The sequence below is a fragment of the Sceloporus occidentalis genome, unplaced genomic scaffold (assembly GCF_023333645.1).
Source record: "Sceloporus occidentalis isolate IW3139 unplaced genomic scaffold, rSceOcc1.0.p SCAF_4, whole genome shotgun sequence".
Taxonomy (NCBI): Eukaryota; Metazoa; Chordata; class Lepidosauria; order Squamata; family Phrynosomatidae; genus Sceloporus; species Sceloporus occidentalis.
This window is the reverse complement of record NW_028316984.1, coordinates 179538481-179555999: the sequence shown is the minus strand read 5'-3', so window position 1 is coordinate 179555999 and position 17519 is coordinate 179538481. Positions and strand designations below refer to the sequence as shown.

At 37.7% G+C, this 17519-nt stretch overlaps 1 protein-coding gene across 3 annotated transcripts in view; it reads left to right on the top strand.

Annotated features, from left to right (window-relative positions):
- LOC149315094 (autophagy-related protein 2 homolog B-like) overlaps nt 1-16707 on the top strand; it is a 66995-nt gene extending 50288 nt beyond the window's left edge. For all 3 annotated transcript variants that reach the window (XM_089522480.1, XM_089522479.1, XM_089522478.1), the window contains exons 31-42: nt 1211-1437; nt 1960-2068; nt 2661-2855; nt 3850-3951; nt 5250-5328; nt 5491-5695; nt 7630-7699; nt 8758-8840; nt 9070-9191; nt 9317-9471; nt 10163-10312; nt 11934-16707. In XM_089522480.1, coding sequence (XP_089378606.1) covers nt 1211-1437; nt 1960-2068; nt 2661-2855; nt 3850-3951; nt 5250-5328; nt 5491-5695; nt 7630-7699; nt 8758-8840; nt 9070-9191; nt 9317-9471; nt 10163-10312; nt 11934-12164 — 1728 coding nt within the window. In that variant the 3' untranslated portion in view covers nt 12165-16707. The remainder of the gene's footprint in view (nt 1-1210; nt 1438-1959; nt 2069-2660; nt 2856-3849; nt 3952-5249; nt 5329-5490; nt 5696-7629; nt 7700-8757; nt 8841-9069; nt 9192-9316; nt 9472-10162; nt 10313-11933) is intronic.
- The last annotated feature ends 812 nt before the right edge of the window (nt 16708-17519 follow it).

Sequence of the window (17519 nt, the reverse complement as noted above, 5' to 3'; positions counted from 1 at the left end):
AGAAAGCACATCTTGAAAAGCATGGGCAGTTTGCTGATCAACTATTGCACAGATTCAGATTTTTTAAGCTTCTTAAGGGAGTTCCTTTTAAAATAAGATATGATAATCTGATGTCAAGTAATTGTATGCCATTCTAAATATTACAAGTGATTTCTCAGGTTGGAAAATAAGGGGTGTATTTTTCCTCGTTTTGCCGGTATATATGAAGAAATTGAGGTTTTTTTTTTTTTAAAAAACAACAACTGTAAAACATAAGGGCTTCTTGGTTATATGTTCATTCTATTTTCAGAAACTAGCATTTTTTAAAACAAAATCAGGCACTTGTGTGTTTTATAAATCTTTAAACAAGGGAAACAAGACCAGGGATTGCTTTGTTTATCTGGAACCATCGCGAGGTTCTGAATTTAGATTGTAAGCCTGACGGCAGGGAACCGTCTTATTAAAAATAATAATTGTAAGCCGCTCTGAGAGCCATTAGGGCTGAAGGGCGGAATAATAATAATAATAATAATAATAATAATAATAATAATTGGACAGCCCAAATAAATTCATAAAAATTTCGAGCTCCAGATGTGTTGTTCTCCACCATTCTTCTTGATTGTCTTGGTTGTTTGAAGGTAAATTTTTATTTTGGCTGTGGTTTGTTGACCATTTGAGCACAACAGAGATAATGATTTCTTTGCATTCTATAAAAACTGTGCATATGTTACACTACTATTATTCTCCATTTAAAATTGTTTTTTCCTAATCAGCTAGAAATTGACTTTTTAATTTTACTTCTCTCAGTTCCTGTTCATCAATGTGATGAAGTAGTTTGTTTCTACGGCACGTTGTGCCATTTTATAAAGTCTGAAGATGCCACCAAATAAATTTCTTTTTCTAGGATGGATCCCAATGTCACATAAGATGAAGTCCACTCAGTTAATTGGATTCTCTCCCTCTCTCCCTCATTTCCCCTATGATCTCCACATCCATTGAAAATTTACTTGAGGTTCTGTACCCCTGACTTTTTGGGAACATAAGGAAGAAGGGTAATCACTGCCTCCTGGTTCAGCTGATAGAAACAGTCATCAGAAAAAGATAATTGGATTTTACCACTGCAAACCTAAGCAAAATTTCTAATTTTGCCACTTTAGGGCAGTGACCTAAAAGTGGAAAGGGAACATTTATTTAATATCTTTTGTACACCTAATATCCCGTAACCTTTTAGGATAAGGAAGAAGAGCCTGTAGTGAAAAAATTGGTTGCTGATGCAATCCTGGTAAAAGACAACCATTTCAGCCTGCCAGTAAGAAGAGCAGACACAAGCAAAGGGCTGTTGCGTTTTCCTGTGCCAGTGATACGCTATGTTGTGAAAGAAATATCACTCATTTGGCATCTTTATGGTGGAAAAGATTTTGGGACTGTACCACCTACTTCTCCAGCTAAAAGCTACATGTAAGTATTCCTGGTACCAGTTCATTGCCTTTTTGCAAGGTAGCCAAGAATCTGGCTTCAAAATACAAAGCTGTCTGGGGTTATCACATCTTTTATTTTCTTTTTTTTAAAAAAAATCAGTAAAAAATCACTTCCCACATTAATTACACCTGAGTGCTTGTTTTTCTTTCAGATTAGGATTCCATTAAAAACATGGGTTTGGTTTTTCCATAACCAGGCATAGCAAAAACAGCACTATACTTAGAAGTAATCAAGTCTATCCTGCAGATTGTAGAATTTTCTTAATAATCATGATGTTTACCCAACATATTGTTGCCTTCATACTTTTGCACAGCCACATAGTCACTGGCAAGAGGAAAGTCTGTTCCAGGAAACATTACCAGCAAGTTCAGTTTCCTTTGTTTGGAATACAAAGATGTGAGGTTGTGGACCGCATAGCAAACTTCAGTTTATGTAACAACAGTTTCTGTGAGCCAAACTTTAATTTTTAGCAAAAAAGTAATATCCTTTCTCTTATTGCAGTAGTCCTCAAAGTTCGCCATCTCACACACCAACAAGGCATGGACGTAGCACAGCCTATGCTGGAAGAGGAAGGAACCCAGATTTCTTGATGGAAATACAGTTAAGCAAGGTGAGAGTATAAATGAATTGGTTACTGTAGCAGTTTCTTCAGATTGTATGTTCTCCAATTGTTATTGGAGCTGTCTCCCAATCTCCCTTCTTGTCCCCCCAAACTTCCTTGTGCCTCTGATGCCTATTCTAAAATTCCTCAAGTTCTCATGGTAGATTATTAGGCCAGTGTAGTTTTCATTGTCTTGCTACATAATTCTCTCAACTGTGACTCTCCATTTAATTGTTCTTGTAGAGATGGTTTTATGAACAGCCCTGTAGATTCAAATCACAATGGAATGGCAAGGTATAAATATTCTAATGGCAAATAAATAAATTGTCCCAAACCATAAGAGATATTCTTAGCAAGCACTAGCTGAAAATGCATGGATGGTTAGGAAGAGACCATCTATAGATTTTCACATATTCAAAGTCAAGGTCATGAGAAAGCTAATGGAGATGAATGGCATTTTTATGTTCATTTACATTTTACCTTAAAACACAAAAAAATCTAGAAATAGCCCTGTATCTTCCTAATAGAATAGATGGGGATTTTTTAAAGCTTGTTATCTGTAACAGAACTCTTTCATTTTCTTTATTTCTGGTCTTATAAGGTGAAATTCCAGCATGAGGTATATCCATCAGGTGAAACAGAGGGAGAGATGAGCATCTTGGAACAACCAGTGTCCCGTCAAGTGTTTGTGGTTCAAGATCTTGAAATCAGAGATCGTTTGGCTACATCACAGATGAACAAATTTCTTTATCTCTACTGTAGTAAGGAGATGCCTAGAAAAGCTCATTCCAATATGGTAATGCTTTCCAACAGATTGCTCAATATTATAAATATATGAATGAGTAGTGATTAGAAAGTATGTATAGTGTACAAATATAACCTTACAGAGATCTTTGACTGCAACTCAAAAAGGACTAAACTGGTGACCCCATGTGAGCAGGAACGCCAAGGCAAGGCTCCTCCTGTTTTCAAGAATTTTGTAAGGACATACTAGTTGAACATACTCTTTTTCAGATCAATCTGAATAAAAAAGAACTTTGAGATAGCTGGGAACACTTGAGTGCAGGAAGTGCATCTTCACACACATTCTACCTCCAGTTTAGCCCAATTCATTCTGCAAACAGTTGCCTGTTCAGGGCTTCCATGTTCTGTTAAGTTGCCTCTGCCATTAACTAGAAGTTAAAAAGCAATCTAGATATGGAATTCACAGGCACAACTGTTCATTGTAACTTCAGTTTTCCAAAAAAGTATGCACAGGTAAATATAGGACTCGGATATCCTGGTGTACATGAATGGGGCTAGAAAACCCAAAATTGTCCTTCTCATTTCAGATTACCCTAATAGTGAGTTTACATGACTAAATGGATCATTCTTAGAATCACAATGCCCTTCATGATTGAAAACTTTGGAAAATATTAGAACTGTATGTTCTCTTACTTGCAGTGGAAATAACTACATCCCCTGTAGTACAAATAGTTCTGTACTACACGTGGAACATATACTACTTCTAATGTTGATCAGTGTGGCCTAAGTAAATATCTGGGTGGAAATAAATTCTTATAAAGACATTTCTATTATTCTGCATTTCAGTGATGCTAATTTTGGTCCCATATCCAAACAAAATAGAAAGCTACCAATACCAGATGTAAACTTTGTCTGTATTCAGTTCTCTTCAAATCCATAGTATTAATTGTAAATATTATTTAGACTGCCCACACATGTGTATATCATGTGTTTATGAATTTTCATTGTCACTGAGCTTTTCTTTGTTTTGATTTCTTTGGCTTCAGCTGACAGTCAAAGCATTGCATGTTCGTCCAGAGTCAGGCAAGTCACCACAAGAATGTTGTTTACGAGTGTCATTAATGCCACTGCGCCTCAATATTGACCAGGTAGGTTTACAAAGAGGTGATTTGTAGAAAAAAAACACAATATAGTATAGAATTGGCATGGTACAATTATCTGTTAATTACTGCTTGGGAGAGCAGATTATTTAATTCCTAATCACCTGTTCCCATAACCTATAATCCATTTTTGTAGACTTACGTTATGTCCTAAATTTGTAGTTTCATTAACATTTGCTTTTATTGTACCAGTAAGTTATCTGGCTAGAGGAACAAAAAATTATTTCTGAAGCATAGGCAACACGTTAACAAAATTCTTTAAAAACTGATAAGGTGTATAGCAATTCTAGCCCTTGCTGTTTCAGCCTGTACCTTTTTTGAGATGTCAATACAGCACACCTGCATTTTATGCGGGCGCGCCATATGCGGCTTTCAGCATACACTGAAAGCCGTGCCGGAAGAGCCCATTGCGCACCTCGGAAGAAATAATGGGGTGTGCACCTGTGGTGCATGTGCGCTGCTGCACTACCATGGGCGCGAGTCCCATTAGTTCCTATGGGGCTTCAGCATACTCTGATTTCCCCTTATGTGGAGGGATCTGGAACAAAATAGATATTATTATGGGTAGATTATGTGTAAAGGGAATTTCCTTCACAGCACACCTTTTAATAATCTACCCACTGATAGGAATTAAGAATGTTTTTTAATAAAGTGAAAATCATAGGAGAAAGTAAACGGATACACCAGTGGGAAAGCCATTGCAATAGGATCTGCAGTGAACTGAGTCTTGGACGGGGCCCCTTCGTAACTTCAATTTTTATTTGTTGTAGTTTCTTGGATTTGGCATGATGGCATATCAGAACATTGTACTCATTTTTCCTTTCTTCTTTGCATTTCAAAGCAGTGTGAAATGCCATCACATTGTTTAGACTGTTTATTTTTCAATTCCTTTTGGGAAAGGAAGAACTAGAGAGGAGGTGATGGAAGGCTGGTGTTTCTGTTGTATGTTATATAATTTAGTTCTAAGGTACATTAATACTTTGTCTCTGCTCTTATGGTTTGGTGAAAATCTGTTGTCTTCTAGGAAGATCATACTACGAAAATTATTTCCTCATGTTCTGTCTTGCTCAGGTTTTGATAGGAGACTATTTCAACTCAGATAATGCAAGCTGTACAGACACTTGTTTATAGGCTTCCTAATTAAGATAAAGCTTGAAGAGAATTTGTCTTATACCCAACACAGCAAATTTCCTTTATGCTTATACAGAAACATGATGAGCAGTTGTATCAAATGATGATGGAGAATGCTTTTTCATTTAAACTAATACATGTTGTTCATATTGTAGGATGCCCTGTTTTTCCTGAAGGATTTTTTCACTAGCCTATCTACAGAAGTAGAAGTCCTAATGACCCCAGACCCTGAGGGTAAATATTCTGAGATAAACAGTTTCATTCTTAGTTGAAAAATACATAAATATCATGAAGTCGTATTAATAATTAATTTAACAACAGCTGCATAAAAATAACTTTCAATGAAGTTGAAATTTGAAGTTGGGTTTCAGTATGAATTATTATTATTATTTGCAGTTAAAAAACCTCCTGGTGCTGAAGTAACCTGCACCTTACCCAGGCACCACATTGGTTTCAAGGAGCCGAGTCCAGTCATTTCTTTCTCACCATACAAGGAGTCCAGTCAGAATGGAAGCGTTGATTCTGTGGATGTGCTTAATGGGGATGACCATAATTTTGCACATGAAGAGGAGTCATTCAGTGATCAGCCAATCTTTTTCAGGTATCGTAAGCCATCTTAGATCCACCAACTCTTGAGAAAACTTCCCATCTTCCTTCCATTTGCTTCTGTTGTGTTTTCTTTTACATTCTGCGGTACAAAATACACTTTGGCTTCCATTCAGTATCCCCAATCCAGAATCTGTTTGCATGGCATTGCCTGTATGCATGTGTGTACATGTTGATGCAAAACCCGCTTGCATATGCAGGGAAATGGATATTTAGACCAGTGCATCCCTTTGACTTTAGGATAATGTTTTAGGATTAGTTAGTAAACCAGTGGTTGAGAAAATTGGCATTTAGTAGAAAAGGTAGAAGCAGAGACTAAAAGTAAATGGGAGGGGAGAGTAAATATGAATGCAAAGAATCAGACACAGAAATAACAGTTAAGATTGTTGTAGACCCTTATTTATTTGTTTAAAGCTTTTAGAGGTGGCTTTTCTGCTTACCAGGATCTTCAAATAAAACTAAGCTGCTCCTACAATGCTTGGCCACCACCAAAATCTAGTGAACTGGCTGAGGAAGAGGAGCCAGTATCCCACAGGATTGTCTTACTCTAGCCAATGAATCAGACACTCCAAACCTGCGCCCTCATATCACTTCTCACTTTGTGACAGGTAGTGAGGTAGGCACACACACACACACACACACACACACGTGTGCATACACACACACACACACACACACACACACACACACACCAGGCAGGTCAATATGTTTAAAATGGTAAACCCCAAAGGAGGAACCATTTTATTTGCCCCCTTCATGGCTACCTATCACCAACAGGAACAAGCTCCCATCTCTTTCCATCTCTCAGAAACAACAAGGTGCCACCCATCCTCCCAAAGTGGGAGATCTTTTTCCTGTAGCTGCTGCTTTCCTATTGAACTTTTTGAGTTGGGTGAGTGTGCAATTCCAGTTTTAAAAGAGGCTGGCAACAAGACAACTATCTTGTTGTAATACTACATAGAGATAATTGAGGAAAGATCACTTTGCTCCTGAATGTATAGGGGGGGGAGAGAGAACAATTAATTTCCCACAACTTTGTTCAGATTTGTTATGGGACACTGGGGGCAGGGGTGGTTTAGGATGTTCTAAATATAATAAACAGGCTTCCTCAAAGTTATGGGCAGCTGAATTTGAGTTCATTTGAGCTATGGTAGAACTACCTGTGTTGGCACAGCCTGCTGGATGCAGGTTCAGTGTAGGTTTTTAAAAAGAGGTTGGATGGCTATCCATCAGAGATGCTTTGATTTTTTTCAGGGTGTTGAATTAGATAACTCTTGGGCTCCCTTCTAATTCTTTAGATTCTGTGTCATAATTTCCATCTCACCCACACTCTCAGTGGTGTTACCTGACAGATACCTTTTATTCCATCATAAACCAGTACTTTAAGTTTTGGAATTTAATGATCAGCACAGCTAATGATAGCAAAACCTATTCCTCAACAAGTTTTGCTTTATAAAAAGCAGCTAGTTTACTACAGCCAAATTTATACATACTGGCTGAAAGCAAAATGGCTGAAAGTTCCATTCCATTATGTTGCTGAACAGTCTACTGTATTTCTTTTGGTCTAACAAGTTTCCATTTATAGAATCAATGCTGACTTGCATCAGTACTCTTGAAAATACTGTATTGTAAAAGCAGTTTTAGTTTTGGTGAAAGTAACTCATTTGACTGGATATTATTGGAAAGGTCATTAGTATGAGACTGCATTTTGTGATATGTCTGGAATTTTTTGAATCCTTCATCACCCTGACCTCTTAGCAAATGTCTGGAATTTAGTGAAGCAATAAATATTTAGGCTTCAGAAATGTCAGTTTTCTAATTTCACTGCTTGAAATAAAAATAGACTTCAGTTTTATCTAATCAAGTACCAGTTATTATTTTTCTATGTTTCAGTGTAGCCAGTTACCACTTTTTTTCTATTCTTTTTAGAGAATTTCGATTCACATCAGAAGTCCCAGTACGTCTTGATTATCATGGCAAACATGTTTCTATGGATCAGGTTGGTTGATCCTTGTTGTGCTGTCCAGTCATATCAGAGCTTTGGACCTTGCATTTTTGTGTCAATTAATCTAAAGAAGTTTATATCCCATAAGATTTTCACCAGCCCATTTGCTCACATAAACCTTTTATGAGTAGATGAGGTAGAAAGCAACAAATCATGATAAAGCTTTCCTGTTGGGTTGCCTGGAGAAGATTCATATTCACCACAGATGATTAGGCAGATGAACATCAGCAAGTGTTAAACAAGCAACATCATTTTTTCAAGCTGCTTGACTGTTTTGCCTGTTAGTGGTTATTGAGCTGGGAGGGTTAGGGATCACCTGTAGAGTTTGGGAGCAGTGTTCAGAAAATATGTGCATGTAGAACTGATATGTACAATATGTTACTTTGACGGAACTATGTTTGAGTTGAAAGGTGCTACCTTAACCATTCATTACTTTTGTCTGTTCCATTCTGGTATCTTAGATCATGGAGGAGCCAATTACATTCACCCCACTGCTCCCTGTTTTCTTCCCACCCATGAACTGGCTGGTGTGGATAGGTGCTACTTGAAAGCATACCATGTCCACTGTTTCTGAGAGTGTGGCAGAATAGCTCTAATTGGAGCTATTGCAAGAGGGCTATTTTTGGTCATTTGGAAAATATAAGATAGCAAGTTATCATCTTGTGTTATGACAATATGAAGTACTGATGTGTGCAGAATAGATGTAGTTAGCACTGCCACATGTCTGTCAAAGCTCCTTACTAACATAGAGATGTTTTCCTTAATACGTATTTAACTGTGGGAACGTCTATACCATTAAAGAAACTCCCGAGTAGTTGTCCCAGTGTTAATAATCCAGCTTCTTTGCTGTGGCCATCTTAAATAAAGCAACAAGATAACTACAGATGGAATTCTATAGTAGGCTATAAAGACAGAAATGTGGTTTGATTTGTTTACATGTTTAAAAAAAAAGGAGGGGATAGAAGGATCAGGAAAAAGTGATCAGAGGATTTCTGCCAATTTGCTGCTGATGAATTTTAGAAGAACTTGACTTTTTTTTTTTTAACTTCCAGGGTACATTAGCTGGAATTTTGATTGGCCTTGCTCAATTAAATTGCTCTGAACTGAAACTGAAAAAACTTTGCTACCGGCATGGGTAAGTTTTCTCAGTAGCTTTGTATTAATTCTCATGGAATAGTCTTGTAACTCTCTTAATAGCAAAGCCAGCACAGAAACTTATAGTACTTAAAGCAATACTTGTATTGTGAAGGAGATAACAAAATGGTTAACTGGCATTATAACCAATATGTGACATGATCTGTTTGTTGCATTTTCAGATAATTGATCTTTGTTTTTATATTCACTAATAAAACTACTTGTTACAGGTTACTAGGTGTGGATAAGCTGTTTTCTTATGCCATCTCAGAATGGCTTAATGATATCAAGAAAAACCAGCTACCAGGTATTCTAGGAGGAGTTGGGCCAATGCATTCACTGGTTCAGTTAGGTGAGTGCTTATAGTAGTCTGTTGATCATATTTTGAAAATTTAGATCTAACTCTTTATATGGATATTTTTTCTGGGAAGTACTTTCTCACAGATCTTATCCATAGCATTCTCTCTGTAATTACAGTTCAGGGTCTAAAGGACTTGGTGTGGTTACCAATAGAACAGTACCGAAAAGATGGCCGTATTGTAAGAGGCTTTCAGAGAGGAGCAGCTTCTTTTGGTACTTCTACTGCAATGGCAGCATTAGAGCTGACAAACAGAATGGTACAGACCATACAGGTATGTTTTTCTGTTTATTTGGGGGAAATAGCTAGTTAGAGACCTATTTTGGAGGTGGTGGGGCTTGCAGAATATTGAAAAAGATGTAGAGATTAGCTAAAGCTTGAATTATACGTCTTGTCATATAAACTTACTGTTCATAGCCATAGACTGTTATCATTTTGTACAAACCATTAAAATACATATAGAAACTACAAATTTAAATTAGTATGCCTCCAGTTATGTAATAAATAATCTTTCTTCTTAATTAGGGGAAGGGAAGGCATGACCCGTAATCTTTTGCAACTTCTGCTGTTTGAAATTGCTGTTAAATTCTTTAAATATCCATGCTGTCATTACTATACTATACTTTTTTTAGAATTCATGCTTATACATTACTAGCAAAGTGACCATTGATTTGATGACAGTATGTGTAAGGAGAAAGTTTATTAAATCATGTCTTTCAATGACTTATTTCCATCCTAAGTCCTCCTTTGAAGCACTGTCTAGAACATATGTGGGAAACTGACTTTTTATATAAGGAATGGATTATAGTGAACCTTGAGAAATGAGGAATACATCTCAACTTTTAGGATTGTCAAAAGCAAGTAGGATCATCATAACTTCCATGATCAATATGTATCATTTTACTGGAACAACAATTGTGGTGTTAAGAGTGCATTCTTGATTTTTTATTCAAACCGAAACCTAGGCAGCAGCAGAAACAGCTTATGACATGGTTTCTCCTGGACCTAGTTTAATTGAGACAAAAAAAATCAAGCGACTTTCTCGCTACCGCCTAGCGCATCAGCCTGTAGATCTTCGTGAAGGTGTGGCCAAAGCGTACAGCGTTGTAAAAGAGGTATGGGAAATGGCATTGTCTTTTGGCGATATGCATTATGTTTGTCTCAAAATCTTCCAACATGGAAAATAGACAATGTTGCAGGGTTTTTTAGATTTTATTAAGTCAAAGCTGTGGGGCAGTGCTTCTTTATGGTTTATGACAGGGGTGGGCAGCTGTCAGGTAAATTGGAGGTCTGCCCACATCACTGTATACCAGTAGTGTGTGTGTGTGGAAAAATAACAAGATTTTCCCCCTCATCGCCCTCTAGGGCAGTGCTTCTTAAGGTGGCTAAATGGGGGAACATCAACTTTCCTATAGTTTTTGCTTTTTTCCACTCTCCAATAATTAGGAGCTGATGGCTTAGCGACCAGCATCAGTCCATCGACCACCGCTTTGACTAATGCTGCTTTATCTGGAGTGGGGAGCAATTTTGCCACAGTTTGGACCCTCTCCAGGCTATTTTTGCTCAGAAGAGGCTTAAAAAAACCCAAGAAGCCAACTTCCAAGTCCTTCCCTGTATCAAAAAAAGCTTTTCCTGGACTGAAAATAGCCGGGGGGGGGGGGGGGGGAATACAGCAGCATTGTCCCTGTCACCTGCTAAAGGGCATTTGGAGATTTTGTTTTTAATCCTGGGGTGACTAAAATAGTCCTGAGGGCTCCATGTGGCCCACACTTCCATACTGCTGATTTATGAGCAGCGTCCAGGTGATGGTGGATAAATAAACTACAGACCTCCTGTCTGTGGTTAATATAGTGCAGAGGTGAACAACAGTAGTGAATCTAGAAACCAATTTTTTGCCCCCAGACACTGAGAGTGCTATGTGAGCTGCCAAAAATACCTAAAACCCAAGGATGGGTGGAATCCAATTCCGGTTTTGAAAAACAGTTTCTTTTTAAATCTCAAACAATGTAGGGAGTCATGAAACCTATATAAAAGGGGAATTGCCATTCTTTGAGACTTCCAGGAGGGACATTCACCTGTTTTTTATTTTATTTTTTTATCCCAGATATAGGGGAATCTGAAGCATCTGGAGGAATAGTTTTTTCCACATTTCATGTAGTGGAATGTGTGAACCAGGAACTCTGGTTTTTCTCTTCCCTAACAAGCCAAATGCATAAGCCAAAAGGGCACTAACTGTTATGATTGTGGCTTACTGGTGTAGAGACAAATCAGAGTTCCTGGTTCAGATGGCCCATCTAGTTTATCCCCCTGGTGGAAGGAACCAAGCAGGAGTGAATGGGCAGCATGCATCAACACATTGGTGTTTGCTTATCTAGAGTCAGATTTAGTCTTTAGAATTTTGGCTCACAGTGATAACAAGAAGCACCTAATATCTAAATATTTCAATAGGATGTTGCATTGTGCAGCTCTGCTGGAAGTCATGTTTCTGCTCTGAGGGAACACAATGCCAGTCTTGTTTGGGTGCAGGGAATAATTGGGTAAGAGGCTGGTTAAAAGAATATGCTTCTGTAATGTATGATCCTGGATGAAATAAATGACTCTAAGTGAAGCTATGAGTGTTGAGCTTCAGGATCTAGAAGACCTAAACGCTTGAAATGGCTTATACTAAAATGACTTTATTAGAGGAGACTGTGCAACTGTGCTTACCCTGTTTTGTGTTTTTGTGACTTTCTAAAGGGGATTACAGACACGGCACATACCATCTATGAAACTGCTGCTCGCGAACATGAGAACAGAGGAGTAACTGGAGCTGTAGGAGGAGTTCTCCGCCAGATTCCACCAACAGTGGTGAAACCTCTCATAGTTGCCACAGAGGCAACATCGAACGTTTTAGGCGGCATGAGAAACCAAATTAGGCCTGATGTGCGCCAGGAAGAGTCTCAGAAATGGCGCTTTGGAGAGGACTGATAGTTGAAATTTGCTTGAGGCATAGATTTTGGAAATCTGGAAGCAAGCTTATCCTTGTGGCAGCTTTAGATGAGGTGTATCCTTTTATCATGCTTACTTATCTCAGGAACACAAGAGATTGTAAAGCTATTTGATGTCAAACCTGAAATATTCAAGTAGAAAACATGCTTGGTACTTGGTACTTGTTGGTGTATTTCATGTTACCGGTACCTGCGGTCAGTGCCAAATGGAGTGGCATCTTTTGTTGCCAAATCCACAATATACTGATTTTAGACTAGACACCATATTTTCCTTGGAATATTGCTTTTGACATCAGAGACTTTTGTTTTTCTTTTTGAAGAAACCCAATTTCCCTATTTGCAAGTCTGTGTTTGTATTTAAAGGGATTCCCTGAGCATGGTTGAACACTTTTTAGTAAAAGACTATAATCGGTGTCCTCCTCTAACAATAGACATCTGACATGAAGCACACAAGTGCTCCATGATATTAAAAAGTAACTGGGATCTCAGTTATTTTTTCTGGCTATTGAGTGTTTGCCCCTGTGGCAGTTAACAATAAAGACAGTCTATTGATACCTGGTCAAAAATTGTTTCCACACAGTTGTGAATATTTAATTGTTTCACCTAGATGTTGAATCCCTCCTTTTGTGGAGACTGGAGCAATTTGAATGTTGCAGACATGTTCTGTTGTATTGCACTTTAAAGAATTTGTCCTGTAAATTGCATTTTAAAACAGTTAATAAAATGTAATGTTTATTTTCTCATAGTCAGTTTTAAAACCTATGCAAATTAAAGGGAAAAGACTCTTCGGGATCATCAATAACAACAAAAATGAATTGCAGAGGTTATAGTTCAGGTTGCTGAATATCAAACAGGTATCCAGAGAGTGACTGCATGTACATATGCAACTGAAATTGCCCTGTTTAAGAGAAGGTTTATTGTGAAAGAGACACCAGAAGTTGTCTATATTATAATTTTTTGATTTAGTGTCTGCTATGCAAGGTTTGCATTGTAAGAGAACCAGCTTTCAAACTTGTTTAGACATCGGAAGAGTGTTTTGCTGTGGCTGTTATATTCTGATTTGAGTAAAATACTAATATGTATTCCTAATTTTGTCCAATCCCAACTTTCCTGTTGTGGTCCTCTACAAGGTTCTGAAATAACATGTAAGAGGCTTGGGAGATAACTGCTGGAGATTTTTGTTGTGAAGCAAAAATGCTAGTGCCCTAACATGGGAAACTACAAACATGGGGCATTACACTGAACATCTTATAATTTGCTCAATACAAAATTTCTGTATTCATGATTTGTCACCATCTTTGGATGGGTGGTAGAGACAGGTACTAGTACAGAAAAGAACAAGAACCAATAGTCTGTGTTTTCTGTGGGTTTTTCTGGCTATGTGGCCATGTTCTAGAAGAGTTTATTCCTGATGTTTTACCAGCATCTGTGGCTGGCATCTTCAAAAATAATCTCTGTATTGAAAAAAATATTAAGCTAAATAGTGATGGAACAATCAGCTGTGCACTTCTAAATTTGTTCAGGACTGTCATTTTCTTTTCATCTTCTGTATTGCTTTAAGTGTGTAAGTTCTGTGGCCTGTCTTTGTACCTATACAATTCTCTCCTCCCCTCCAAGTTTGCATCAACACTTTGGTGTTTGCTTATCATGAGTCAGCTCTGCTGACAAATTGTTCTAGATTTAAAATACTGCCTTATATGTCTATCTCTGATACTTTGCATTTGGAAGCACCCAAAATTCAAGGATGGAAGGTAGTCTAACAATATCTGATATGAAATTGTCATTCTCCAAAGCAGTGATTACAGTCTCAAAGTTGCAAAAATGAGTCAAACATGTAAGTTTCTTTTTACTGATAGGTGACCATAAACACTTTTATGTTTGTGCTGAGTGCTGTTTTGGCAGTATTTACTGATTCAGTAAATAAAGTAGTAATTGAAATGGATGACCAGCCCTGTCACAATGTAGAGATTGGGCCACATGCTTGTGTGTTGTTGTTTTTAAAAAACCAGATTGCCACCATGATGAGAGAGCTTCCATTAATGAGTATGTATTATTGTATACTCAATTCAAAGTAATCAATATTTGTTTCATAAACTGCAGACGTACCTGGCTATTTATGTCTGCCTCTAAGAACACATTGTGAATATTAGCATTTCTGTTGTCAATTTCTCTTCAGGGGTTCCTTTATATTTTTGACATTTTGAAACTGAAATTCAGGAAGCAACTGCTTTGGCTTGTTATGTAGACTTACTGGCTTTTGTGCACTGGGGAAGAAAACAAAACAGTCACATCATAAAATGCTAACTGTCTAGCTATTATGGATTGCTCACATTTCTTAATGCTTTGGTAGAAAAGTGAAAGAAGATAAATTTAAATGACATTGACTGTATCTACATGTATAGTACACTTTTTATTATACAACTTGAGCTGAAGTAATCTGTGCTCTATGCTTTGTTACTAGACTGTATGACACACAGCAGCAAATATACCAGGATCATGGTTAAAAGTCAGTTTCTACCCTCTCCATTTCAGAAGCTCTCCCTCAGGGCTCCTTCGTCTCTCTCTCTGTTTCTTACAAGCTGGGCTGAATCTCCCATGCTGATCTAACATCTGTCAACAGACATTATCAATTTCTTGTGCTGAGCCAGTATGAGGTTAACATGAGGGTTATGTAAGGCTCAGTGGATGCCTACCAGGAGCTGACCACTGATCTTAGTTTGCATTTAGATGTCCATTAAGAATCAAGATGGTATAGTGGTTTGAACATTGGACTATGACTCTGGCGGACCAGGGTTCAGATCCCTGCTCAGCCTTGGAAACTCATTGGGTGACCTTGGGCAAGTCACACTTTCTAAGCATCAGAGGAAGGCAAACATCTTCTGAATAAATCTTGCCGAGAAAACCCAAAGTGTGGGTCACTATAAGTGTGAGTGAACTTTATCACATAAATACAAGAAGTCGCTTCTCAGACATGAATCAACTATGGGAACTTGCGCCGAGAAAAAAGAATTGCAGGCATGTTTTGTTTATTTTAGATCCCAATGCAGTTGGGATCTCAAGCAGCAATGTCAATTTTTTCAGTTCCCTGTTTCAATCCAGATACCTGTAAATGTAATTCCAGCAGAAAGTTATCTTTTCCATCAACAGAAGTAGACTTGAAGAGCATGAATTTCACTGGAACGGAATAACCTACTTACTAATGGTTTACATTTTGTAACTTTACAAGAGATCATTGGCCACATGTAAGTGTAACAGTTACCATTTTTCACATATTTGCTGTAGTCCAGGAAATACATGCCTAGATTAGTCTGCAACCTTGTAAAATACCTGTTGTCACTGTACTCATCAAGATCGGGGGTTGGACTGGATGTCTGTTGTGGTCTCTTCAAACTCTATGATTCTAAGACTATTAAGGAATGTGTCACATCCTGTTTCTCCTAATGGAAAGTTCCTCCCCCCCTGCTCCCCATTGGAATATTTTTTGGTGATAGATTTACCTTAAAGTCAAGGGACAGACAGCAATACGTACTTTAAAGTAGAGTTGCACTATCAGAGAAGCTGTGTCATTTCCATGAGTTTTGATCCAAAGTCCCATGGATTTGTTGTGCTTTCCTAAGAGAAAAACAGGGAAGTCTATGCAAGTGAACTTCTGTGGACACTTTACAACTGGTAGGCTTTATCACAGTCCTGAGGCACATTTCTGTAAGTGTTTATATTTTGTCCCACCTTTTAAATATTCTCATTGTATCTGTAGTAATTTGCCATTGCTTTATGACTATTAAAACATAAGCTATTTTCCTTGAAGTTCCACATGTTACACCAGAAATAACTGAAATAAAGAAGTGGACTTGATTTGAAATGGAATTACCTGATTATCCTGCAAATGTGATACTTCTTTTTCTATGTGCACTGTACTTGTAGCAAAACACAGTTTAGTTTAAATGCATATTAAATAATAGCTCATAGCAGCAGGGTATTGCTATCAGTATCAAAAATATGCGGGTATCTGCACTCTTGGCTCTTGGTTGTTATAATTTTGGTTTCATCTGTAACCAGCTTTCTACAGCTTACACATCTGACAGCAGTTTCAGCTTGCTCCAAATACTGAATCATGTTTACATTACAGAATCAAGATGGCTCATTAATAGTAATCGTGCACTTGGACTGGATTTCCAAGAAAGGAAAAACCATAAAAGCTAAACATAGCTTAACAAAGAGGAACTGTATACATGTATATTTTTTACCTATGTGTCAAAGTTAGCTTTTTGTGGTATTTTGTATATAGTTTGCTAGCACAAAACAAACTGTATAATAGTATAAAAATGTGAAGGCTCTTTGAAGGGAAATCATTGTACTTAATTTTTCCTTATTTTACTGAAAACACTCACACTCTCCCAAAACCCAGTGATGCTGACCATAGACTATTAGCACCGATCATGATGTACATTGAATGTCAAAGGCCTTATACAAATAAGATGTTCTGCTCAACTGGTGTCATTACAGAAATAAACATTCTAAACTGCCTTTTGTGTGTATTCTCTGTAGTAAACATATTGTACGAATTGCAAAAAGATCCTTCATTTTCTTCCCTAAAGTCAAAATTAGTAGGAACAGATCCAGAGGAGGCATCTGGCCCAGTCTTCTGACCATAGCATGAACAATCACAGGACTTCAGCATCCCCTGATAACAGTTTGGAGCACACTAGAGACAGTTCATACAGGCAGCTCCTAATATTCCATGAGAATTCAAATATACAGGTTGTGTCTCCTTTCTCTGCAATTCCAAAATATTCCAAAGTTGTCCTCATGGGTGGCTGAGATAGTGACACTTTTGCTTTCTGATGGTTCAGTGTACACAAAACTGTTTCATGCACACAGTTATTAAAAATACTGTATAAAAACTGCTTTTTAGTTGCTGTTTCTCCACTTTCACAGGGGTGATGTGCCCCAACCCTAGCAAATGTGGAAGGCACACTGTACTTCTTTCAGACCAGGATGCAGCTACCTCTCAAACTGACTAAATCTGCTAGGAACAGCCTTGTCCACACTTAGGAAATTACGTATCCCATTATTTGAATTTGTCCCAAAATCATGACTAATGTGACTTCTCATTGACTGGGATGATACATAGAGTTCTGGAGGTATCTGGAATGGTGGTGATATATTCAATATAGTATAGGTTGACTCCCTTGTCTGGAATGTTTATAGGCCAAGAGTATGTTGTATTTTGGAGTTTTTGGGACTTTGGAACACCTCTCAGTAATCTCTAGGTCTTCCAGCATGACTATATGGTCAACGTGCAGAATACCCTGTGGTCAACTTTTATAGAGTATTG